The sequence below is a fragment of the Astyanax mexicanus genome, chromosome 5 (assembly GCF_023375975.1).
Source record: "Astyanax mexicanus isolate ESR-SI-001 chromosome 5, AstMex3_surface, whole genome shotgun sequence".
NCBI lineage: Eukaryota > Metazoa > Chordata > Actinopteri > Characiformes > Acestrorhamphidae > Astyanax > Astyanax mexicanus.
In genome coordinates this window covers 17,229,003-17,255,713 of record NC_064412.1, presented here as the reverse complement: position 1 = coordinate 17,255,713, position 26,711 = coordinate 17,229,003, and the positions used below count along the sequence as shown (strand labels likewise).

Sequence of the window (26,711 nt, the reverse complement as noted above, 5' to 3'; positions counted from 1 at the left end):
ATGTACGAAAAAATGACCACCCTCCAATTTACACATCTGTTTCACAGTGACGCATATCTAAATGCAGGAGCCAAAACACTACAATTCAGAAATGCAATATATCTCCCAATTCAGACTGACAGATATTGATCACATCATACCAGAATATTAGTGTACTTGTAAACAAAGACAGTAGTTTTTGTAATAAATGCTGACATGAATTCAATGTCAGTGTCAGTGACCACACATCGTCAGCTATGCTAAGAAATAACGCTACCAAAATAATGAAACAAAAATAAACAATCCTCACAAGGCATGCAGAGGCTGAAAAAAATATTTATTTAGTTTTACTTAATAAAACGACTCATCTTGTCATTTTAATGCAGGTGACACTGTTCTAAATAAACAGTGTCACCTGCATTTTCAAGTACAGGTGTACTCCCTGATTCAATTGTCCCAGTAACAGCTTTAAGCCAAAAAAAAACAAAAACAGCTTTACCCTGCTCTAAAAGGTGCACTTTGTAAGAGTAAACAAGTCAGTCAATTATTGCTGTTAACTTAAATCATCCTTTACCATGTGGGCAGTGCATCTGTGGTGTTGGAAACAATAAACAAATATATGAATAGTAACATTCTCCTTTTTAACTTGAAGTTGATTAAAAAATGTATCACCTTAAATATAATTTAATGCAATGTGTTATCTATGATTCTTTCTGGTAAAGTTTGAACTAAAATTAATCTACAATGCACCCTAAAGCCAGACATAAGCATCCAGCACTTCCCGATGCTGAACTCGGGCCAAGTTGGTCTCGGACTCTCTGCAATGTTGCACAACCGTGCCATAAAAAGTATGATAAACGTGGGTATGGGAATACTGGAACATTTGGTCAAAAGGGGAAGGAAAGCAAATATTCTAAAGCAACAACAAAAAAGACTGAATGAAAAACAAATCACATCACAATATTCAAACACAGTTCAGGTACATCTGAGAGGCAGAGTATAAATGGCAGGCGCTTAATATATGCACTATTTTTTTCCAACAGTTTCTGCAAAGCACTTTTGGAAAAACAAACACAGAATTTCCCTGGTAAATGAACAGGTCACACACTGGTAAAGCCAAAAAAATCCCTGTGTAGGTGTGCCCACATACACACAACATACATACACAAATTATACACACCTGATCTCACTTGTTATTAAAAATATGTAAAGGAAACACAATACACAATTCATTCATTTTTGTCCATCTATATTGTTTCTCACTCTTTGGTCTGCCACTCCAAATCTGTTTATTAAAAATGTGTATAAAAACAAGAAACTGACACGTTCCTTGTGCCCAGAATTGTGTCTATACAGGCAGATCTGCAAAAATTGTCCATTTAGCACTGTACCAGTGCAGCTGCATTAACCCGTTTTGACACAGTAAAGGTCTTTTAACGTTTTGAGCTCCTCAATCAGGGTTTTGTTTTGATTCTCCAGCACAGCCACGCGATTCTCCAAGCACTTCACATATTCCTTTTTCTTCCTGCGGCACTCACGGGCTGCCTCCCTGCACACAGCCAATGATGACAGTCATTTAACAAATGAGATATTGCACATAACCTGCCTAAAAAAATCCTTATTTAATCTCTACATCACACAACAGATATACACACCTGTTTTTAGCCAAGCGGATCTCTCGCTTTGCCTGGGGGTCGTCAGACTTGCCCTGAGAGCTTATGACAGGTGAGGTCATGACTACAGTCTGAGGCAGTGCCGACGATGAGCGGATTTGGTAAGCCTGCATTTCTCCCCCTGTGCGTACACCACAACATTACAAAAATATATATTTCACAAGGTCATTTTAGTCTTTGTGCTTGAAAACACCACTTCAGTTTAATTTGTTTCAGTACAGTAAACCACTACAAACACCTTGATTATAGAGCTGCAGTGCATGTTGATTTGCTATCAAAAAACACAACTGTGTACTTGAGTTGGTTGCTAGGTAGCAGAGTTTGTGTGTGTGTGTGTGTACACACTAACCTTGTAGCACCAACTGATTGCTGGGAAGTAGTATCTGTTGCCCGTCTGCAGTCTGAGCATACTGTAATATAGTAGGCTGGCTAGGGCTGGAATTGGTCATGGTAAGAGTCTGCAGGCTCTGCACCCCCTCAGCACTAGCACCAGCCAACTGCAGAGACCCATTTGATGCAATTGTAACTACAGGAAAACAATACAAACAAACATCTTATTAACAGCAGTTTGTATAATGCTATAGTGCAGTGTTTTTACCCAAAAAATGTGTGAACTAGAGGTGATTGAGATAATAGGTCAAATATGACTAACACTATACAAGGAGTATTTTCTTGTGTGAAGGGAAATAAGCTAGCAATATTGTTGATCTCTAACTGAAATGTGTATCAATTGTTTTCTTTTTTTCATAAAAAATGATCAAAATATATACCAATTCACCCTACATATACATACACACGGCAAAAGCTTGAGATAGCAATATGTTAACTGATTTTAAATGAAGAATGGGAACTGCATGGGATCACGCCTACACTGGTACAAATCAGGTAAGTGATTCAGAAGTTAAATAATTGAGTTCAATGAGGCTTGATTGTGGGTGTCAGATGGATGGGGCATTTAGATAGATCCCATGTGTACTGAGAGCCCACTCACATATTCCACATGTCAATGCAGTGTTTGTTAGCTTTCACAGGACACAATACTAGTTCATGTGCAGTGTGTGTGTGTGTGTGTGTGTGTGTGAGTGTGTCTTAAGCATATAAACATATTTACAACATTTCTAACTTCATAACTAAAAGTGGCCTTACAGTACTGGCCGCTGCTGGTCTGATAGATTGGCGTAGGTAGAGACACCGTTGTCATTGCGGATGAGGCCGAGATCTCCTCCTCTCCTTCATTTCGATTCACCATCTCTTCTGCTGAGAGGTCGTTCAAAATCTTCCTGCAATACAATTAGAAACAATGTGTGAGTATAAATCTCTGGTTAAAATGTTTCTGTAGACTAATCCTTTTAGTCCAGCAAATAGAGTCATATGAGTCACATGCTTTGTTTCTGCAGAGGGTAGAACAACATGTTTTAGGTCAATAAAAATACTTTAAATGCCTTCTCAGACAAAAGACTATTTCTGGAAGCTTGGAAGGCTAGATACAGTACCAGCGAATTAAGTATTGTGCATGACTTCCTGTAAATGTAACTGTTTAGTGTTTCAGTGAGTGTTAGTCAGAAATTATCAGCTCTGGGCTGTGTACATTAAAAACAATGTCTGGACATACACTATATGTCAAAATGTTTGACACCCTTTGCATTGAGCTACTTAAGTTGCACCCATTGCTGAAACAGATGTGTTATGCACACAAACAGCTTGTCTAGTCTCTGTAGAGATGTATTGCAGATTGAACAGGACTCTATAAAGCATGTAAACCTAAAACTTAAACAAAAAAACACTGAAACTGTGTTCTCTGTAATGTCTGTGGTTTATTAAATACTTTTAGGACAAGTTGGAGGAGTTGGAGGTAAGGTGGGGGAGTTGACGTTTGAGTACAGAATTATGTATTTATAAAACGTTTGTGTGTGTGCATGCATGTGTGAGAAAGACCTGTAAGAAGGGCGCCGCGCTAGAATTTCCCTCGTTTTCTGGTTAGAAGATCCACTGTCTGAGGAGTCCTGAGAATCGTCACTATCAGACTGATGACCCTGGAAAGATAGAAACACACACTTATGTTAGTAAAAACTAGGAAAGAGATAAGTGGTGAAAAAAACTGACTGTCTGACTAATCACTTTCAGTTACTTAATTGCTGACTAAATCTTTGTTTTAGTAAGCAATTAAAAAAATATTTTACTCTATTTTCATTTTGCATTCATTTAACATTACCAAGAACAAACAAGTCATAGAAATGTTTTTTCCACAAAGTAAAAGTAACAGATGGATCATTTTGTCTGAATAAAATTCACTACGGCAAATGTAAGGCTGATTAAGAGAGAGTGTATGTTACCTGTATTTGTGCTGGTGGAGACTGAATAACCGATGACTGGGCAGATTGGATCACTCCTTGTACTTGAATCTGACCACCAGGTAGTTGCACCACAGTGACTGGTGACCCTCCAAGAGACATCTGCACAATGTACAAAGATAATGCAGTAAACAGATAAAATAACACATTCACATACACCAGAGCCATTACCAGATTAAAAAAAATAACTTTTTTAGTGCTTTCTTAAACATGCGAAAATATACACACAAAGACAATACCTGGGTTATCTGTGATAATTGAGAAGCTGTAAGAGTTGTAGGGATGGTCACAGTTTGTGACTCAGTGCCATTAGTGCTGTTCTGGTGAACCTCTTCCATTGCCACCACTGCAAACATAAACATAATCACAGTCCATCACCAGACATTTTTAAAGAGTGTCTACAGATTCACAATTAGTGATACAAAAACACTGGGACATTATTATTAGTATTATTATCTCTTTATGTAGGAAGATTCATCCATTTTGCAAATAAATATATGTGTAAGTGTTCATAGGACACTCAATGTTCTTTCACTCACAGTAGGATGGTAGCTAGAACGGTAAGTAAGCTTTGAGAGCACAGTTTTTACTCAATGTTTCCACCCACCCCCTCCGGTGCTGAATGTCTCACAGCACACTGCACTCTCACTCTGAGTCACAGAGTGAGCTCATTGCTCATGCAATCCTAAATCTCAATAGTGCACAGTGACCAGCCAGACCCTGTGTTACTGATGATGTAAATAGCTAACAAATCTGTTGGAGGGATAAAATGTGGGCTGCCTAACACCTACCGTCATGTCTCCAGTTAGAAACTACTCAGTAGCAGAGTGTGTTTCTATATTATTCAGTACTACTATTAAGTAGCTAATATACCATATAACACAGCTCATTATAACTTGTTTTTGTAGGGCAATTAGGAATGATTTTGTAACATATGCTTTGGTAACCACAACTATTTTGTACTATTATTATTAGCTAGATATATGGTAAAACCTCAAGAGGTTCTCCTCCATCTTTTGAACAAAAGCCTTAGACATCTATCCTCCTGTTTGGTGTCAACAGCTTTAACCCAAAAGAACCCATGGTGACGTATGTGACAAAAGCTGTAAAAAGTTCACTTTGTCCATTATTTTAACCTATGAAGTTTCTAAGTGACCTGAACTGAGCATCCTGAGAGCATCACTACAGGACATTGGGAAAAGGTGTGTTCTTCCATCTGACCTCATTTACAGAATGTAGGTTTGCTGGATTAGTGTTGAAGACAAAACTAAAAAAAAAAAAACTAATTTTAAAAGGGTATTTTTTTTATTCTACAGGTCTGTTTCATCCATTCGAACAATTCAAATGATTTAATTAAATGTATGTGACATGATTTGTAGAATATGATAAAATATCAATTAGGAAGTTGTTGTAATTTCTTACATCAAGATTTTCATCTTACAATATTTAGTCAATTAAATTTTGATTTTGCCATCAATGTTCAGAAATGGGTCTGGGCTCTTATGGGTTAAAAGCCCAGTTATTTGTAAAATACAAGCAGTACCAGCTAAAATAAATAAATAAGGCTAACCTAGTTAACCTATCATTATTTACTAAGTTTCAACAGCAGATAGTTATTTATGAGATCAGTTAGATTAGGTTAGGGGTTAAAATGTGGAATAGCACTGTGAGATTTTGAGAGTTATTTATACAGTATGAGCTAGATAACTAGCTTAACCTATGTATAGTTAACTAGTGTAAAACAGAAACATTTCAGCAATACCTTGAGTAACTATAAAATAAAACACTGATATAAGATATTTTTAAATAGCTAGTTAGTTAACTAATTAATTAAGCTAGTTAGCGGCTCTAGCTAGCTAACCCTAACTAGCTAGGTAACTAATTTCCAGCTCCTCGTCTGTGGAAGCCAGTGGATATAAGTTTAAGCAAACTCAAGACCAGTTGGGGTTGGATCTTTGCCTGACGGGAGACGGGTGGCAGTGGTGGGTCTGCGTGACGTCACCCGCCAGCCACTTTTTCATCGACCCGGCAGCGCCAGGCACGTACCCGGCAGTACTAAAAACTGACAGGGGGCTTGCTGACAGTACGCCGGCAGTTTTAAAAACTGTCAGGTAGCTTCCTGACAGTACGCCGGCACTACTAAAAACTGTCAGGGGGCTAGCTGACAGTACGCCGGCAGTTTTAAAAACTGTCAGGTAGCTTCCTGACAGTACGCCGGCACTACTAAAAACTGTCAGGGGGCTAGCTGACTGTACGCCGGCAGTATTAAAAACTGTCAGGGGGCTAGCTGACAGTACGCCGGCAGTTTTAAAAACTGACAGGGGGGCTAGCTGACTGTACGCCGGCAGTATTAAAAACTGTCAGGGAGCTTGCTGACAGTATGCCGGCACTACTAAAAACTGTCAGGGGGCTTGCTCATAGTACGCCGGCACTACTAAAAACTGTCAGGGGGCTTGCTCATAGTACGCCGGTACTATTAAAAACTGTCAGGGAGCTTGCTGACAGTATGCCGGCAGTTTTAAAAACTGTCAGGTAGCTTCCTGACAGTATGCCGGCACTACTAAAAACTGTCAGGGAGCTTCCTGACAGTACGCCGGCAGTATTAAAAACTGTCAGGGAGCTTCCTGACAGTACGCCGGCAGTTTTAAAAACTGTCAGGGAGCCTGCTGACAGTACGCCGGCAGTTTTAAAAACTGTCAGGGAGCTTGCTGACAGTATGCCGGCAGTTTTAAAAACTGTCAGGGAGCTTCCTGACAGTACGCCGGCAGTTTTAAAAACTGTCAGGGAGCCTGCTGACAGTACGCCGGCAGTTTTAAAAACTGTCAAGGAGCTAGCCTAGGATGGACTCTTTCATATGGGAGTGGACCTGTTTTGGCATTATGGAAAAATCATGAGAAATTTAATTTTAAGCATGAATAATAAAAATAAATAAATAATATAAAATAAACAATACAGTGAATTTTTCCCAAACTTGCAGGAGTCATAGCCTAGGACAGACTCTTTCAAATTGTACAGATCATGAGATCATGAGAAATTTAATTTTACACATGAATATAATAATAATAATAATAATAATAATAATAATAATAATAATAATAATAATAATAATAATAATAATAATATAAAGTAAAAGTGAAATTTGCCGAAACCTGCAGAGGTGATAGCCTATGTTTCGGCATCAAATGCTAACAGTGGAACTGTTTTGGTATTATGGGAAAATCATGAGAAATTAAATTTTAAGCATAAAAAATAAATACATTAATATAAAATAAACAATACAGTGAAATTTGCCCAAACTTGCAGGAGTCAAAGCCTAAGACAGACTCTTTCAAATGGTAATGGAACTGTTTTGGCATTATCCAGACTCTTCTCTGTGCTGGCACCAAGGTGGTGGAATGAACTTCCACTGGATGTCAGAACAGCAGAGTCACTCGCCGGCTTCAAACGTCGACTGAAGACACATCTTTTTAAAGAGTTCCTAAACTAAAAAAAAAAAAAGAGGTTCCTAGGGTTCTAAACATGATTAAGTTCTGTGTATCTCTTGATCCTAGTCTACAAACTAGCTTTGGATAACTTAAGTAACTTTGAAGCACTGTTGTAAGTCGCTCTGGATAAGGGCGTCTGCTAAATACCGAAAATGTGAATGTAAATGTAAATGGGAAAATCATGAGAAATGTCATTTTAAGCATAAAAAAAAAAAAAATTATATAAAATAAACAAAACAGTGAAATTTGCCCAAATTTGCAGGAGTCATAGCCTAGGATGTACTCTTTCAAATGGTAGTGGACCTGGTTTGGCATTATGGGAAAATCATGAGAAATTAAATTTTAAGCATGAATAATAAAAATAAATAAATAATATAAAATAAACAATACAGTGAATTTTTCCCAAACTTGCAGGAGTCATAGCCTAGGACAGACTCTTTCAAATTGTAGAGATCATGAGATCATGAGAAATTTAATTTTAAACATGAATAAAATAATAATAATAATGATAATGATGATAATAATAATAATAATAATAATAATAATAATAATAAAAATAATAATAATAATAATAATAATAATAATAATAATAATAATAATAATAATATAAAATAAACAATACAGTGAAATTTGCCGAAACTTGCAGAGGTGATAGCCTATGTTTTGGCATCAAATGCTAACAGTGGAACTGTTTAGGCATTATGGGAAAATCATGAGAAATTAAATAAATAAATTAATATAAAATAAACAATACAGTGAAATTTGCCCAAACTTGCAGGAGTCAAAGCCTAGGACAGACTCTTTCAAATGGTAATGGAACTGTGTTGGCATTATGGGAAAATCATGAGAAATGTCATTTTAAGCATAAAAAAATGATATAAAATAAACAAAACAATTTAATTTTAAATATGCATATACTATATATATGTTTATATCTATATATTTTTGTAATTAATATAAAATAAACAAAACTGTGAAATTTGCCCAAACTCGCAGGAGTCATGGCCTAGGACATACTCTTTCAAATGGCAGTGGACCTGTTTTGGCATTATGGGAAAATCATGAAAAAAACATATTTTAAGTATAAATAAAAAATAATAAAATTTATATAAAATAAACAAAACAGTGAAATTTGCCCAAACTCGCAGGAGTCATAGCATAGGACAGTGGATCTATTTTGGCATTATGGGAAAATCATGAGAAATTTAATTTTAAACATGAATAAAAAAAGGACATAGAACAGATTCTTTCAAATGGTAGTGGATCTATTTTGGCATTATGGGAAAATCATGAGAAATTTAATTTTAGACATGAATAAAAAACAATAATAATAATAATAGTAATAATAATAATAATAATAATAATAATAATAATAATAATAATAATAATAATAATAATATAAAATAAAAAATACAGTGAAATTTGCCCAAACTTGCAGAGGTGACAGCCTAAGCTTAATGTATGTCTGAATTAATATAATAGACTGAAACGTGTCGGTCTCCCGTTCTCTGTGTTTTTTAAGCGTGCTCTCCGCCTGCGCGGCTGTTTACCGTAAAATCGCACGTATACGCGCATCTAAATTTAAAGCGCGGATGACTTGACTGAGAATTTCCGAAGCGCGGATAGCTTGACTCCGGTCTTACTGTCAGGAAGCTCCCTGACAGTTTTTAATACTGCCGGCGTACTGTCAGCTAGCTCCCTGACAGTTTTTAATAGTGCCGGCGTACTGTCAGGAAGCTACCTGACAGTTTTTAATACTGCCGGCGTACTGTCAGGAAGCTACCTGACAGTTTTTAGTAGTGCCGGCATACAGTCAGGAAGCTACCTGACAGTTTTTAGTAGTGCCGGCGTACTGTCAAGAAGCTACCTGACAGTTTTTAATACTGCCGGCGTACTGTCAGCTAGCTCCCTGACAGTTTTTAATACTACCGGCGTACTGTCAGCTAGCCCCCTGACAGTTTTTAATACTGCCGGCGTACTGTCAGCTAGCCCCCTGACAGTTTTTAATACTGCCGGCGTACTGTCAGCTAGCCCCCTGACAGTTTTTAATAGTGTCGGCGTACTGTCAGGAAGCTACCTGACAGTTTTTAATACTACCGGCGTACTGTCAGCTAGCCCCCTGACAGTTTTTAATACTGCCGGCGTACTGTCAGCTAGCCCCCTGACAGTTTTTAATAGTGCCGGCGTACTGTCAGGAAGCTCCCTGACAGTTTTTAATAGTGCCGGCGTACAGTCAGGAAGCTACCTGACAGTTTTTAATACTGCCGGCGTACAGTCAGCTAGCTCCCTGACAGTTTTTAGTAGTACCGGCGTACTGTCAGCTAGCCCCCTGACAGTTTTTAATACTGCCGGCGTACAGTCAGCTAGCTCCCTGACAGTTTTTAGTAGTACCGGCGTACTGTCAGCTAGCCCCCTGACAGTTTTTAATACTGCCGGCGTACTGTCAGCTAGCTCCCTGACAGTTTTTAGTAGTACCGGCGTACTGTCAGCTAGCCCCCTGACAGTTTTTAATACTGCCGGCGTACTGTCAGCTAGCTCCCTGACAGTTTTTAGTAGTGCCGGCGTACTGTCAGGACGCTACCTGACAGTTTTTAATACTACCGGCGTACTGTCAGCTAGCCCCCTGACAGTTTTTAATACTGCCGGCGTACAGTCAGCTAGCTCCCTGACAGTTTTTAGTAGTACCGGCGTACTGTCAGCTAGCCCCCTGACAGTTTTTAATACTGCCGGCGTACTGTCAGCTAGCTCCCTGACAGTTTTTAGTAGTACCGGCGTACTGTCAGCTAGCCCCCTGACAGTTTTTAATACTGCCGGCGTACTGTCAGCTAGCTCCCTGACAGTTTTTAGTAGTGCCGGCGTACTGTCAGGACGCTACCTGACAGTTTTTAGTACTGCCGGGTACGTGCCTGACACTGCCGGGTCGATGAAAAAGTGGCTGGCGGGTGACGTCACGAAGACCCACCACTGCCGCCCGTCTCCCGTCAGGCAGAGATCCAACCCCCTCTCCTCAAGACCCTGATATTTTTGTGTTGCGTTAAAACACTCTTGTTCAAGCTAAACTCTCTTCTTATCTGTTGAAGATATATTTTACGTATTTTTTGGAGATTGTAGTTGATTGTGGATATATCAAATTAAAGCGTTTAAGAACAACTGATTCTGGATAACGGCGGCATTGTTGTCTAACTATTGCTGTAATCAATATTGTTGACCTGAAGCAACAAATGAAAAGCCACTGTTTTGGTAAGTAAATAAAAACAAATATTACCAATTAACGTTATACATTCAAAAATAAAAAAGGACAGTGAGGGCAACACAATATCATAAAGGGTTAATAAATATTTAGCTAGAGATACTCAGGAAATTACTAAAGTATTGTTCTGTTTTACACTAGATAACTTACTCACAGGCTAGCTAAGTTATATTGTAGTTTAAATAATTCTCAAGATTAGTGTTAACTATACAGTGCTAATACTGGATTCCACACTAGATTATGTTAGTTAGCTAAGCTAACTGGCTAATAGAATTACAAAATCAAATGGAAAGAACAAGAAGTCAGTACAAGCGTGCAGTAGTTATTAAACACATGACCACTAAATGCTATTCTGCTCTTTTTAACATCACCTAGCTGTTTCTTTCACATGATTAAAAAAAATATTCTTTTACATATCACTGTTTTACTTTTTATTAACTAAAAGCTTAATATTATTAAACGTATTTTATGGCGGCATCCGTTTCAGTTAGGTATGACAGTTAACGCTAGCTAGGCGCTAAAAACGTACTTTAGCTAAGCTAGGTTAGCTAACGCTAGCTAGCTTACGAGACAGTAAAGCAGGCGCTGTGTTTGAAACATAATGGTGGATCTCTGGCTCGCTAACGCTAGCTAACTATCTCTCCGGGGCGGCTGAAACTGTGGATTAGCCCGGACATCAGCAGCTCTCGCGGCCGCGCTAACAGAGGCACCGCCTGCTCTCCGCAGCTCCGGCTCGTGCTGTCAGGCTGCACACTGTTTATAAGTCACCGGGCGACTTACTTACGCGACGCTCGACGAAACATTCTGGCTAGTCACTGGCACGCAAGTACCCGCGTCAACACACGTCAGCGGTGCAGGGAGCCATTGGTGCACCTTCCCCTTCGACGACAAACGACGACGAGGCGACCATAACCATAACCGTGCGGACGGGCGCCATGACCGCTCAGACCCGCACACACAGCGGATACACCAACCAGCGCTTAAACCGAAACAACACTCACCTTCTGACCGCTTTATCTTCTTCTCCAACACGCCGCGGGAGAACCGTGATCACTCGTTAATGAACTTTAACAGTTAAGATGCCGGTAAACGTTATAAACAAATCAGGGCGGTTTCCATTGAAAAAAAAAACGCTAGCTTGTTTTTTTGTTTTTTTTGGCGTTCGGAACGCACCTCCCACTCGGAGGCTGTGTGACGTCACAGCGCAGGAACGTTTTAATTGGCCACTGTTTCTAACAAGACGCTGTAATGTACAGTAATGAATGAACCTTATTATTATCCATAATAACATTAGTAATAATAATAATTAATTTAACTTAACAAGCTGATTACTCTAATCATCACTTCTTTATCATGATGGCCATAACATAAGGGATCTATATAATGTTGCCCAAAGGCAACAAACTAAAAAATGTTTTATTAACCTTACAAAAAGAACGCAAGAATATATTAAGAATATAAACAGCAAAATATACTTGTTTGCATATTCTGTCACATAATCATATTTTTTATTTATGACCCACTTGTACGCCTCATTGCGTTGAACGTAGATATACCTTTTCACATTGTATTAAATATATATATAACCAACAGGTTAATAACCAAATGGTTTGTTACCATATCATGCCATAGAGTGATATTGTTTAACATCATTATTATGTCATAAATGCACATTTTTTACCATAATATTATTACCATTCTTACCATAACAAACTTATAAGAGCCCACTTTTTGTTTATAAAAATAATTTAAGGTGTCCCTGTATAGCTTTACTGTCTTCAATACTAAACTTACAATGTAAAAAAATCATAAAAAGAAAGAAAAACATTGAATAAGAAGAGGTGTATCCAACATTTTGACTGATACTGTGTTTATGTTAACTTTCATTTGTTTTATTGAGTTCTAAGCAACACCCTTATTTATTTAAATTTAAATAAATACAAACAAAGATAAGACTAAAATAATTAAATAAATAAATAAATAAAATCACAGTAAAGTTATAACCAAATATAGAATTCTGTTATTTAGCCAGATTTCAGGAACAACCAGCAGATTAAGAGTTAATGATCTTGTAGGACCAAGTAATATAATTTCTGACTTAGTCATTTGTAACACAGGATTTCAGCAGAATAATAACAAACTTAACACTAAAACTCATAACACATAAGTGCTGCAAAATAAAAGCCTTTTATTCTTTTTGCCATTTAAATATAAAACAGTAATTAACCAATGTACAAAATCAAACAGGTGAACGTTAATGGTGGGCTAGGGTTGCATAATCATGACGTTCATTAATATTCGTACATGATGTTAAAGTATCACAAAATGAACCCCTTTGTAGTTATAATATGACAGTCATTATTACTGTAATTATTATTAATTGAAATGTACCAAAAAATAATACATATCAACATAAGAGATGAGTGCACTCTCTGGTCATGATTATGAACGCTCCCAATCTATCTTAGACCTGCTTTCCAAATAAGTGTTTTTCCCTCTTGAGTGTTTCTGTCAGGCTGTGGTGCGAGTGTTAAGAGTGTGTGTGTGTGTATGTGTGTATAATATGGGATGTGACTGTGGAACACCTGCTTGCATAGTGAGAAATGCGTTTCAGACACAGCCCCTCCACCTGGCTTTGCACCAAGTCCATTCCCACTTGATCCTTTTTCTTCTTCACAGCAGGCAGCCGCTATTTAGCATCCAGAAGACAAGCAGAGAGTTTATTCTCATACATCAATGTTTACTGCAGTCTTAGTATTTTAGTGAATGTACAGTAAATCCCATTCCTTTTAGAAAGCGGTGTTTCCCTGAATATTTCCTCATAAAGCTCCCCCTCGGGTTTGTGCTTGAACCCAAAACCAAACATTCCACCACACTAAGGGAATAATGACTAAACAATACCTTCATAATCTTGTAACTAATTTGGGGGGGGAAAGAAACAGTGAAAAGCATCATTATGAAGTAACGCCATTCAGCTGTGTACACACAGACATGTTAATGTCAATCCTTTACAACCAAAAAAATGATACACATGAATCTATAAACATCCACACATACGTGCACACACACACGCGCATGCTCACTCGCATTCACCACCCGCCCCCGACACACACCCCATAGTAAATAAGGTTTGAACAATATCCTGGTGGTTCAGATCTACAAGGATGAATTATTACAACATAGTTTCTCTCCATGTCCCACAGTGCTTGGCTTCATGTTTTCATGCTCACAAAGCAAAGACTGAAAATATCGTAAAGTTTCTGCTCTTAAACATCAAAAGAAGTTGGAACAGAACGCAAATAAACTGAACACAGGCCCCACAAAATGTGAAAGAATAAAAAGAAACAGCGAGCTTATTTACAAGGACTCAGTTATACCTTCAAATGTGCATTCAACCAGCTGAGGTTGCTTCAAAATCATGTCTGACAGCAGTTTTACACACTCATATTAAACCAAGAATATGACAAAGAACAGCAAAGGACATTACAGTACAGTACATAGCTTTATCTGTACACAAATCTATAGTTTACAGGTGTCTTTTATCCGTGTGGGATTTTCTGAACTTTTCCCACTACAAATCCCTGTACAGTACAGAAAGTGTCCACTGTTCTTCAGAAATGCTGCTTGAACATGTAAAATCTCCGCCTTTGTACAGTTTGCTATTTTACAGTAGTAGTGGTTACATGTACAGATTCCTGGTTTCATTCCTGCCAGTTAGAAGTCAGAAAAGTTTGTCCTGATGTTCCTAAGCACCTTAAGATCAGAGAAGAGAAGGAGCAGAATGTCCCAGAGGACATGGCTGTGACGTTTGGCTGTGGGTTATTTGGTAAGTCTGTGTGTGTGTGTGTGTGGTTGTGTGATCAGAAAAGATGAAATGTTCTTATTCCTCTGGAGGTAAAAGCAATACATTGTCTTAAATATGTATGCAATTCTTTTTTTTTACCCAGTAGCAAAAGTTTGGACACACCTTATTAGACATTCTGATCTACAGGTTTATGCCTACAGGTAAGACCAATCAGCCACAACATTAAGACCACCTCATTGCCAGTATTTAATTACAGACTGTAGTCCTTTTGTTTCTCTGCATACTTTATTATTCTCATTTAACCCTGTTTGTCACTGAATAGGATTCCAAAAGAACACCACAGAGCAGGTATTAATTATTTGGGTTGTTGGTCATTGTCAATATGTGTATATACATATATACATACATACCCACACACAGAGGTGTGTCCAAACTTGTATCATCAGGGAGTGTATATATTAATCTGCATGTACAACAGCTGCACATGCAAAAACTTGTCACTAATGCCAGTGTGTCAGTATCTAAATGATGTATGATACATTATGAGTCTGGTTTATTTAGAAAATATTACAGTATTGAGACAAAAAATGCCCTTTTGATTTGATAAGTGTTAATAGTCCTCATGCCTTTCATAAAGTGCATAAATGGGTCAAGAAAGAAGGAAAGAAAAATACACCGTGTCCTAATGCTGAAGCAGTGTGTTGGAGAGGGCTGGAAAGTGCTGTAAATATATATTATTTTGGTTCCTTTCTTTTGACATTTGTTCAGTTTTAAAGTAACAAGAAACACATCCATTCTCATCTTCCATTCATTTCATTATATGACACCACCAAGTATATGACAAAAGATTTCTGACCAAAAAAAAAAACCTTACACATTCTTACATATCTTAGGAAGAGCCTGCAACACTACTTATTCATCAACTTCATCTATTCACATATTACTAGACCCTACACTTACATTTGGGATCCCCTTGAAAACTGCACTAAAAAACATGGAAATGTAAAGAAAATGCATATGAAATAGCAAAGTCAGTGAATTGCAGTTCCACACATCAGACCTAATGCTGTTCTAAAGAAAAGTATATTTTAGTTCAGTGTTTGTAACAAAATTCTGTGCTTTAAATTCAGCTCAATGAACCACTTCAAGTTTAAATAATTTATGAGAAATAATAAGATATTATAAAACATAATTAAAAATGTAATACAAAAGAAAAACTGTATTTTGGCTGTGGTGGATAGAATGCTTAAATGAATTCAAGAACTATTCAGTGTTTGCAGAAATAAATGTTAATACATTATTTGACATGGAATGGTAGTGTGTTTTAACTAAAAGATAAAAGGCAAAAGGTCAATAAATCCAGGAGATCTTGAGTACCGTCACTTACTAGATCACTTAAAACGTGTGCCAGAAAACCAAACTCTAAATTGACCCTTCTTAAAAAGTGCTTAAACTTGGAAGGGGGTGAAGGGGGATAAAAATAAAGTGATTATTAAAATGACATTGTGACAGGGAATGCTGAAATTAGGAGAATAAAGAATTGTAGCTTCCAAAGAAATAAAAAGATTATATTGACCCTCTCCTACCCCTTTTTACTTATACTTGGTCCTCTGCCCGGTGGTAAAGAACAAAGTCTTCAGCCACACACCATGAAGACTCAAACACAGCATATGTGTCATACGGCAAGCGCCTCAGTCTCTATGTAGATCAGCAGATCTTCTCCAGGCTACTCTTCAACAATCTGGCCCAACTCACATGTTGTAGGCCACATATATAGGGTCTAACTGATCAGCAAGGAAGGAGTCTCTCAGGTGCATCCTCTGCTTCTCCCCTCGAGAGTTGATGGGGATGACCCCAGGATCAACAATCACCACCACGCCCACGATCAGGTGATGCTCCTCCAATACCACGTTAGTTATCAGAGGGACCAGGTCCAAAGCATCCTGCTCTGATCCACACAGCTCAGACACCACCACCAGAAGATTGGTCCAGGTGAACACAGCACTGTAAAGGAGTGTATATAATGTGATCATGAGTTTGTGTCAGATAAAAAAGCAACCAAGAATAAAAGATCTAAACAAAATTCATTTTCTTCCACACATAAAAACATACCTTTCACCAATGCCTCGGTGAGCCCGGCATACGCTGGTTTCTATATCAATAGGGTGGTAGCGCAGACCTCTTAGCTCTAGGGTTTCATCCAGAGATCCCACCACAAACAAAGCATCATGGCGATCTGGGAAAGAAAACACTAACTTAGAAATAACAAATATTTTTGCATTTTAAATTATGGCATTTAACGAACGCTCTTTTTCAAAGATGCTTTACTGCTCACTCAGAAGATATCCCCAGCTAGTGAGTCCAAAAATACTTAATATGAATAAGATTAAACACTACCAATTACATAAGTCAGTATATAGTCAGATATATATACCCCAGATAACTTGCCCATGCAGCCCCCACATTAGTAGACTTTGTCAGTGATGAGACCAGGAGGGGTTAAAAATGGACCCCCTATGGGTTGTACACTGCACATGGGACCTAGATGGGACCATGTGAGGTTAAAGCTCCACTAGGTAGGATTGAGATTTTGTGCTCGTGGGCTCCCCCGTACAGTTGTAGAGTGTAATAAAGGTTTCAGGCGGATTAGTTTCTCTTTCTCGTTTTCTGGCTTTCACAGACATATTCGGTCTCTTTCCAGCTTCTGCCAGAGTGTCTGTATGTTAGTTTGTAAAGAATAAACCAGTAATCCTTGTAGAACTGTTAGAACTAAAGGTCGGAAAGCAGGTCGCAGTTCTCGCAAGAGTTGGTCGCGGCCGCCTCGGAAAACTTACAGAGTCTGGTTTGAGCTCAGAGGAGCCCCGGCACAGACACGAGAGCACCGCTATTCCTCCTATTACACCTTAATGCAGCGCTGCTGTGAGTTTCAAGCTGTGATTTAACTTCTTTAAAAAGATCAAAAATCAAGGAAATCCTACCTAGTGCTGCTTTAAGGTAGGCTGTAATCTCGGGGGCTATTTGGGAAAACTGACAGTTTTTTTTCTCCGGTTCGATTCTAATGCATATATATATATATATATTTTTTTTTTTTACATATTTTCTATTTATCGTACAGCGATGTGATCATCTGTAGATAGTTTTTCGTTATATATATTCTTGCACTCTTTGTATTCAGTCAGATGTATTTTGAGGTATTATTTACAGTGAACATATTATACTTTATACTTATTGTTAATAATATTATAATTTGAAGTTTATTTATGGATCATTGTTATAAGTGATGAACATGCGTTCATAGTTGATAATAGTGCCGTGTCTGTACTTTTTTTTGTACTACCCTTATTAATTTTGTATTACTGCGGCCGCTAAATTTCCTTCGGGATCAAGAAAGAGAGAAAGAATAAAAAAGAGATAGAGATAATTAACAGTCTGTCTATATGTCTGTTAAACATGTACACATGTGTCTTGCCTACCTAGAACTCACTTAACCCTTATTCCACCCATGCAAGCCCCATATTAGCATGTTGGCTGGGGCTCACAAGCTTTAAGTGCTTAAGAGATCAGATTTGGCCATTGTTCAGATTCATAAATGTGACCTGTGACCTATGTATGTCGCCTCTATTGTTTTTAGGTACTTATGGTGTTATGCTGAATTCTGACTCACTGCCAGAATCTAACTCCCCTTCTCATGCTCATATAATGCAGCAACATGCTTAAGTGAAGATTAGTTACTTGTTTTGTAGGAAAACTGAATAATAATAGTTATTCAAAACTTTAAACAACAGGAAATGTGAGAATAATCAGTTGCATGAGTCAGATTCTGTTTTTAAGTCTGATGACTGTGTTAAACCAGCCGTTCTGCATTTAATACACCATTACCTATATATCCCCATTTGTTATAAATGGCACCCCAACTTGGATGGTAAATAAAAGTTAACACAGATGTTAATTACAGTACAGGTAACAACAGTGGAAATTGAACAGTATATTTTTAGCTGCACCACATCACCTAATTAAAGAGCAGCATACACGCAAGACAGGTCATCAGGTCACTGTCAATGACTGTTATGACTGTCCTCTTATCGTCAATAGTGGTAGTAGAGGGATGGATGTCTCTCTCTTTTTTTTCACTCACCTCCACTAGAGTCAGTGAGTTCAGTCCTTTTAACGAAGCCCAGGTATCCAGTCCTAGCCCAGAGTGTCTGAGGATCTCCAAAGCTAAGTTTAGTGTTGAAGTGGTCGGCCTGCAGGCTCTCCTCTCCGTAGATGGTGTAGTAACCCGTTGCTGTGTGTGGACTGTGCACCCAAATCTGAGACAAAGAAAGAGCGGTATTACCATCACAGCAAATACTTCTTACTTACTACTTAAGCTTTCCTTATTCCAAGACTGTAATTCACACAGACACACACACCTCTCCCAGGTGAGAATCGCCTAGTGGTCCTCTGGTCTCTGGATTTACTATTATTACCCTCACCCCAGGAAGGATCTAAAAGGAGATACAAAAAGATTAAGATTTTTTTTTTTTATATAGATATAGATGATTTTTATGTAGTTGTGCTGGTTTAGTCTCATCTATTGCTGTTAAAAGTGAAGATTACTCACTGTCCCAGACTCCATCAGAGGAAGAGACTGAGGTGCTCCTCTTTCTACCAATCTTACCCTAACAAACACAAACACGCTCAGTTAAACAAGATGTGTCCCAACAAATAATTTAAGCTTTCAAAGACACATTAATAGAATGTCGAGAAATGAGTACAATGGCAATAAGTCATAATTCAGTCTTCAGTGTTTAGAAAAGCATCTGCTAGCTACAGAGGTGCACCACAGAACACTTTAAAGAACACTAAATACTGTTCAGTTGCATGACCACATAAGCATTTGGCTAGTCATTACAGCTACAGGTCAAAATGACTAACAACAAACAAAGGCCAAGTACCTTCCAAAAGATCTAGGCTTCTATTACTTAGTACTATAATGTCAGAATAATTTAACCAGTTTGTAGTGTTTTTAGTGTGTATCGAACAATCTGCTTTAGGGTGTAATAAATCTGATTAAGATTAAGAGACAAACAAAAACAGTGACACAAATATTAATCATTGGATGGATAAATATATATATGCCATACCTATCATGTCGGAGGGACTTCATGTCTACATACACAGTAGAGGGGTCTGGTCCAGTGGTACCCTGTATCGGTCACATTCATTTTAATACTTCAATTAGTTGCACGTTATATATACAGTAACAGGTAAAGGATTGGAAATAATATGTTAATAAATATGTTCTGCATTGTAGATTAATAAAAAAAATCGTCCAAACTATGAAGAAAAACATATGGGATTATCTAGTAAACAAAAAATGTTAAACAAACCAGAATGTGTTCTATATTTTAGATTCTTCAAAGTAGCACCTCTTGCTTAGATGACAGATTTGCACATCTTGACATTTTGTCAGTCAGCTTTATGAGGTAGAGTCTCCTGGAATGGCTTTCAGTTAACAGCTGTGCTGAACTTGTCAAGAGTTACTAACTCAAATTTCTTGCGTCTTAATGTGTTTGAGAGCATCAGTTGTAAAGTTGTGAAGAGGTAGTGTTGGTATACAGTGAATAGCTCTATTTGAGGAATGTTCTAATCTACATTCAAAATATTTCAAGACCTTTTAAATTATCCTCAAGTGCAGTCACAAATCAAAATATCAAAAATATTTTGATGAAACTGGCACTCATCAGGACTGCCGCCCAAAAAAGAAGACGAAGAGATGACTAAGAGTCCGCAGTTGCACAGGTTAAGTTCATCAGAGTTACCAGCTTCATAAACCGCAAGTTAACAGCACCCCACCATATATAAATTCTTCATCTAAAAGCTTCACATAGTATTTTGATTTGTTTGACACTTTTAAGTTACTACATGATTCCTTATGTGTTCCTTCATAGTCTGGATGACTTTAGTTTTCCTTTACAATGTAGGAAAAAAAAGCTTATATTAAAGTACACACACAGAGCAAACCTATACATGTGCAGACCAGTTTGTTTGTGCTTGACTACCTGGAGACAGATGGCCAAGTTTACTCTAGATCCAAAAGCGGTGCTGACTGCTCGCGAGGAAAGTCCCAGATCTTTGAAAAGTTTGGAGAAGGACTGTGTGAGAGCCAGACGTGGACGCTCCTCAGCTACTACCACACAACTCCTCACACATGCCAGGTTTAATCCCCGAGTCTACAGAGGAAGAATGTGAAAAAAGTGAGAGACAAAGACAGAGAGAGAGATGAAGACATGGAAGACATTCAGCACTCTGGTTTCTTGAGGGGTTGAGTGTTGACAAGTGTGTGTGCACAATGGGTTACTCATTCAAATCTCTGAATGTAGTATGGGAAACTGTAGTGTCTGCTGGGTCTTCCCTTTTTTTTTTAGAGCACTTCAATTTTTTTAAGATATACAGTGATATCATTTTCCTCACTCTATCTCAACCAGGTTTTAATCTATGATCAAATATTAACATTCTAAATAATTTGAGTTTATGTTACAGTAATATATTTAAAGTAGATTGTAGATGACCTGTCTTTAGGTAACTGTTTCGAGCAGATAGTTTGGTATATAGGTTGATAGTTTGCACAGTCATGGTCAAAACATCAAGAAAAGTATAGAAAAAAAAACACAATGTCTGTATCTGTACACTGTAAATCAGTCTTCAGTGAGAGAATATACACTGTACTGTACTGAATACAATGCACTGCACTAGTGCCCTGGGTCACTATAAACCCCAAACTATGCATAAAGAATAGTAGAAGTATCTAGACTTTCAAAGGCTCAAAATTCAGAAGCTTTTTGGACCGTATATGTTAATATGTTGATATATATATAAATGGTTGTGTATGTGTGTGTATGTGTGTGTGTTTATGGGGGGGGAACCTTCAGTATTTCAGTCTGTCCTCCGAGGCCTTTAGTGCAGAGCTCCATTACAGAGTAGGAACAGAAGGTGTCTCTGATGCGGTACTGACTGAGTGTGCTCAGCCACAGAGACAATGAGCTCTCCAGCTCCAGAGGAGGAATCAGGATCGACTGATGACCTGAGTATACACTGTAAACACACATACATATTTAAATTAGAACACATGCTTTCTAAGTGTGGAGGTACAGTTTAATGGTAATTCTGATGCAGTCACTAAAGCGGCCTTAAACTAATCATCTCAGCAGCAGGTGTGCTTCTGCCTGTTAAACACTACAAAAAACAATAATATATATCCAATAGTCTGATCAAATAGTCAGAATGTGTCGCTTTTAGTAAAGTTATTGATATGCCTGTTGAGACATATACAGTTAAAAAAACACAGGTTTGGTTCTTGACGTTTCTGGAAACTCCAGCCACCGTGGCTTCATTTATATTACAAGCCTCCTTAATCAAATCAGATTTTTTGCACAGATTGGATTTGGGTGGTTGATTTTTGTTGATGGTTCACATTCATGAATGTAGGTGACTTGTATCTGTTGTGCCTAATAACAACACTGTGGCACACATGCATGCGAAGGAAAATGAGATTTTGTTACAACACTGGTGCTGACTGCTGAAAACAGAACTAAGAACATGTGTACAGGTAAAAAAAAAGCTTGTAATTTGATTTGACCTTTTACATTTACACTGCATACCCATAATTCAGATAGTTATTAGATTTAGGACCACATATGAAAGAGACTCAAATCTGATTTGAAAAAAAATCTGAATCCCTGAAAATGTGACACATCAGGACAAAAACATATGATTTGAGTTACTTTATTAAAGTCCTTGAGGTAAGCTCTGGAAATGAGTAGTCTAACACACTAACAGTCAAATAAAATATTTTATTTGTTCCATATTTGTCACACTGTAATGTGCACTAGATTATAAGGCGCACCATCAATAAATGTCTATTTTATGCTGTATTTCCATACATAAGGCGCACCAGATTCTAAGTCAAATGAGAGCTGGATGTTAGCTGGATTCAGATTTCTATCCTGAAAACTGTTCATTTGGGTGAGTAAAGCTCTTCCGTTTATTTCCAGTAAACTTAGATTTCTAGATTTCCAGCAAATGCAGTAGTAGCTTTAGCATTAGCATTAGCAGCTTATCACTAGTGCTAGCTGTTAGAGGCTAATGCCGCCTGACAGAGCTACACTGAGGAACCCTGAGTGTTCAAGTAAGCCAGGGCGATATTAGCTAGCGGTTCCACGTAGCTTGTTTTAACACGGTAAACATGGTTGTGGTAGTGGGGGGAAAAGTGGACCTGACTACCCAGGGCCCAAGTAGGGAGAGGGGCCCATGAAAATCCTGATTTTTTTTCACTCACGTTCCTTGTGTACTTGCATGAGGAGCCCACTGACATTGAGAGTGTACAGGGCCCAGAATTTGCTGCTACTCCCCTGGCGGTAAACACGCAGACTACAGTCCGATACTCACTCTGAACAGGGAAAGAGCTAGCGCTTAATGTGGTAAACGGCTAATGCTAATACTGCTGGAGAACTAAACTTAAACTTCTATATAACACTGCACTTTAGTGGAGTGGCTTTACTGCTCCCCAACACCTGACTGGTAAAATTCATACATAAGGTACACCGGATTATAAGGAGCACTGATGATTTTTGTGGAAAATTAAAAGATTTTAAGTGCACCTTGTAGGGTGAAAAATACAGTATTTATTATATATATAGTATGTATAGGTTAGTGCCAAATCAATACATAGAGCTCTGATAAATAGCCTTACATAATGTTTTTAGATGACCTGACAGATTTTCGCTTATATTCTTAATTTTTCACTGTTTAAAAACAATTATACTTTAATTTTACATTTTTATTTGATTGATTTATACATTTAAAAATGGCTTCTTTGATTTCCAGTTGAATGAATCATTGCTGTAGGGAGGGTGGGAGGCTGAACACTTCTTGTTACTGTGTGTGCATGTGTGTGGGTGTGTGTATGTTGTGTTACCTCGCAAGGCACCAGAGCACGAAACCGAGTCCACAGTAAGGGTCGAGGCAGATGGCGATCTGGCGCGAGGAGTAGAGCTCACACTGCAGCTTTATGGAGCGACACAGAGCACTCACTGCTGCGTGGGAAATCTGACAAACAGCCAACCACAGCCTTAGACTTAGATAATCAGCGAGCATGGTTTGACACAGATAATGAATACAATGTAAAGCAGTTCTGTCTGCAATCTTGTACACAATCAACACATTCTATTAAACATCCTTTTCTATTTCTGTACCTTGACTCCTGTGAGCATGCCTGTGGTGGAGACACTGAAGTCTAGGTAGGCGATCATCTCGGCAGAGGGAGGCTTGTAGATGGTGGGCGGACGCTTGCGTGGAAGGTCATCTTTGGAAAGAGAGATTTATATGGTTACAGGACGCAAACTCACTGTAGCAAAAATAGGAGTAGTTTTGAGTAGTAATGCTGTAGTGCTAAACAAGGATTAAGCCTAGTCATAGACTATACTTTTCTTTTAATAGAAAAAATGTCACATTCACAACTCATTCATCTTCACAACGTGACGTTGTATTTGTTATCCTGAAGGTGTGTTGGATGTGTTAGGTGTGTATGTGTGTGTGTTTGTGTACCTGTGTCAATTATGATGGGCCATGTTTTTATGTTGACAGAAACAGCTGCCTCTTTTGATCTGAGGATCTTCATTAGAACCTGAGTAGTGAGGATGCAGGCAGCCTTACTGACCTAAAGAGAGAGAGGAAGAGAAAAAAGAACATAGACAAAAAAGACATGTATTTCAAATCACGTAACATTTCTTAACAAATCATTTCCTCTGCTAATGAGACTTGCACACACTTACGTCAATGATCATGCGGACCGTGGGTAGTGTGGCAGAGAGGTTCTGTGGGTGTGGTGGTCTCACGGTGACAGGAATACAACCAGCGTACAAACAGCCATAAAATGCAGCAATCAGATCTATGCCTGCACACACACACACACACACGCAAACACACAAACACATACACACATTAATATCATAGGAACTCTAGCTAGTACAGTAGATCAACAGGCTAAAAATAAAGATGTTTTATTTTGTGTGTGAACATGTGTGTAATAATGACCTGGTGGGTATAACAACACAACATTCTCTCCAGTGTTGATGCCACTTCTCTCCATGAGAGCAGCCGCAATCTTTTCTGCCCTTTTGTGAAGCTGCACGCATGTAGCCGTACACACTGCCACACCCTGCAGAGAGAGCAATCATTTAAGGTAAAAGAAAAAAAAAATACCAAAAAAAATACCACAAAATTATTTTTGGTAGAGCGACTGAATTCCACAATCAAGATATGCACTTAAAACCACACGGTTTATGATCACATGAACGATGGAGATATGCTAATCAACTTTGTCAATATTTATAATATGTAATGTATTATGTTTTAATAAAATGTAATATGCTTATCTTGAGGTTGTATGATAGGTCAAATGGCAATACCAATTAAGGGGCACATAAATCAGGGCCTTTTGCACCTCCAAATATGAGGTGACACATTGCAGTCAGCACACTTGCAAATGGGAAATATTGCATATTTTGGCTGACAATTTGACATAAACTGATACACTGCTGGTCAATTTCTTCATCTTTACTTATTATTATCATATACAAAATAATTTTAGGTAGGCCATGAAACTAAAAAAAGTACTACAAAACCTTCTTTGAGTGGTAGCAAACAAGAAACCCATAACAAAGCATTAAAAAAAACATGTTTTATTTTAATATGGATTTGCTAACTGACAATAACAAAGATGAATACTCAAAAATCTGCTGTATATAATATAAATAAAACTCCAATATCTTTTTCCTGTCAAGATTCAGAGAGATTTACAAACAGCAGCAACAAACTACATCAGAGAACTGAATTGGTTTTCCTTTAATCAGATGTCCCATATTTTGTTTAGATAAGAATAAAAGAAAACAAAGACAAATGCAAAACCTTTTAGTTAGTCCTTTTAGTTTTAAGTCTCACTGTATTAGTGACTTTTATTCTGACTTTTTATGGGTGACTTTATTTTGGTATGGTCTATTTGATTGTTTGTAATATGGACTTTTGATTTGTCTTTTGCTTAATTTGTATGAGTGACTTTTTGACAATCTGTTTCTTTGTTTGTATAAGTGACTTTTATTTTGATACACTGTTTGCATTAGTGACTTTTATTTTGAAATAGAGGGAAATATTACTGTACACATGCAGGTGTATACAAGAAACACCTGTCACCAACTGTTGAACTAATTAGTTGTCAACTAATATTATCTACTCAGCCGATTAGTCGTTGCAACCCTATTGTATTAAATGTGTGTGTGCTTGTGTGTGTGTGCTACCTTTGCATTTAGTAGCACATAGAGCACATGATCAGGGTCTGTTTGTGCTCTCCACTGCAAAGCCTCTGTGAGGAACTGATGCTGAAAGCACAAAGTAAAATAGTGTAGAAAGTGAGATCAATTCACAAATTAAAAAATAAAATAAAATAAACACCACATCACCAAATTTAAAGAGATTGAATCCATCTTGTCAAGATATTAAGGTACTAAAACAGAGAGCAATCTGGTGCAATTTAAGGAATATGACCATATCTTACCATCATAGTAGGCCACATACACAGCTACATCCATTTGAAGGCATTAAAACACAACATACAGCTGATTTACAATCACCAATAAGACTCAGTCACTAATCGGCATCATATTCTGTATGAATTAAAAGTCATGTTAGTGACTGTGAAAGACTAGATTAATTATAAGGAATTAAAGATGATTTATTAAGTGTTATTAACAGTTAGTTGTTTGACTGTACCAGTACTAAGTGTGTGTTCATACCTTTCGGACGAGGTCTTGATCTTCTATCATTCCCAGATCTCTGCCTGCTGCCTGAGCAATTCTCTTCCCAGCAACTAGATTACCCACCATGATAGAGGCAGGACCCACCCCAACTACAAACAAAATCCATAACATTACAATCTAGATAATCTGATTACTACAGATGGACTGATTAGATGATGAACGCATTAGTATGATGGGTCAAATGCCAAAATGCCAACATTGTTCAGGGCCTTTTGAACCTCCAAACATGAGATGAGGCAGTGTAGTTAGCACGTGCAAATATGATCTATCGGCGCTCAAAGAAATAAATGGGAAATTTCATCCGATTTCCCAT

General features: G+C 37.8%; 2 protein-coding genes across 8 annotated transcripts in view; both read right to left on the bottom strand.

The window, feature by feature from the left end:
* Positions 1-297: 297 nt before the first annotated feature.
* Positions 298-11,916, bottom strand: atf1 (activating transcription factor 1). 3 transcript variants are annotated; one of them, XM_007254233.4, is made up of 8 exons: positions 11,740-11,916; positions 4,243-4,349; positions 3,986-4,105; positions 3,588-3,685; positions 2,799-2,932; positions 2,002-2,178; positions 1,635-1,773; positions 298-1,528 (listed from the first exon to the last, which is right to left on the bottom strand). In XM_007254233.4, the coding sequence occupies exons 2-8, from the start codon at positions 4,339-4,341 to the stop codon at positions 1,384-1,386; spliced, it is 912 nt and encodes a 303-aa protein (XP_007254295.1). In that variant the 5' UTR covers positions 4,342-4,349; positions 11,740-11,916; the 3' UTR covers positions 298-1,383. The 3 variants fall into 3 exon arrangements, with proteins under 3 accessions (XP_007254295.1, XP_007254296.2, XP_022531498.1); XM_007254234.4 differs by lacking the exon at positions 11,740-11,916 and adding an exon at positions 11,523-11,660; XM_022675777.2 differs by lacking the exon at positions 11,740-11,916 and adding an exon at positions 11,519-11,645.
* A 990-nt stretch (positions 11,917-12,906) lies between these two features.
* The window catches only part of dip2bb (disco-interacting protein 2 homolog Bb), a 59,622-nt gene continuing 45,817 nt past the window's right edge, over positions 12,907-26,711 (bottom strand). For 3 of the 5 annotated variants that reach the window (XM_015607119.3, XM_015607120.3, XM_007254235.4), the window contains 16 exons: positions 26,375-26,487; positions 26,137-26,160; positions 25,880-25,960; positions 24,621-24,744; positions 24,359-24,480; positions 24,132-24,243; positions 23,780-23,889; positions 23,503-23,633; positions 21,452-21,620; positions 20,588-20,758; positions 19,670-19,731; positions 19,147-19,204; positions 18,956-19,030; positions 18,679-18,853; positions 16,656-16,779; positions 12,907-16,547 (listed from right to left, as the gene is read on the bottom strand). In XM_015607119.3, the coding sequence (XP_015462605.3) occupies positions 16,295-16,547; positions 16,656-16,779; positions 18,679-18,853; positions 18,956-19,030; positions 19,147-19,204; positions 19,670-19,731; positions 20,588-20,758; positions 21,452-21,620; positions 23,503-23,633; positions 23,780-23,889; positions 24,132-24,243; positions 24,359-24,480; positions 24,621-24,744; positions 25,880-25,960; positions 26,137-26,160; positions 26,375-26,487 (1,904 nt within the window). In that variant the 3' untranslated portion in view covers positions 12,907-16,294. The remainder of the gene's footprint in view (positions 16,548-16,655; positions 16,780-18,678; positions 18,854-18,955; positions 19,031-19,146; positions 19,205-19,669; positions 19,732-20,587; positions 20,759-21,451; positions 21,621-23,502; positions 23,634-23,779; positions 23,890-24,131; positions 24,244-24,358; positions 24,481-24,620; positions 24,745-25,879; positions 25,961-26,136; positions 26,161-26,374; positions 26,488-26,711) is intronic. The other 2 variants (XM_015607121.3, XM_015607122.3) reach the window with 1 other exon arrangement.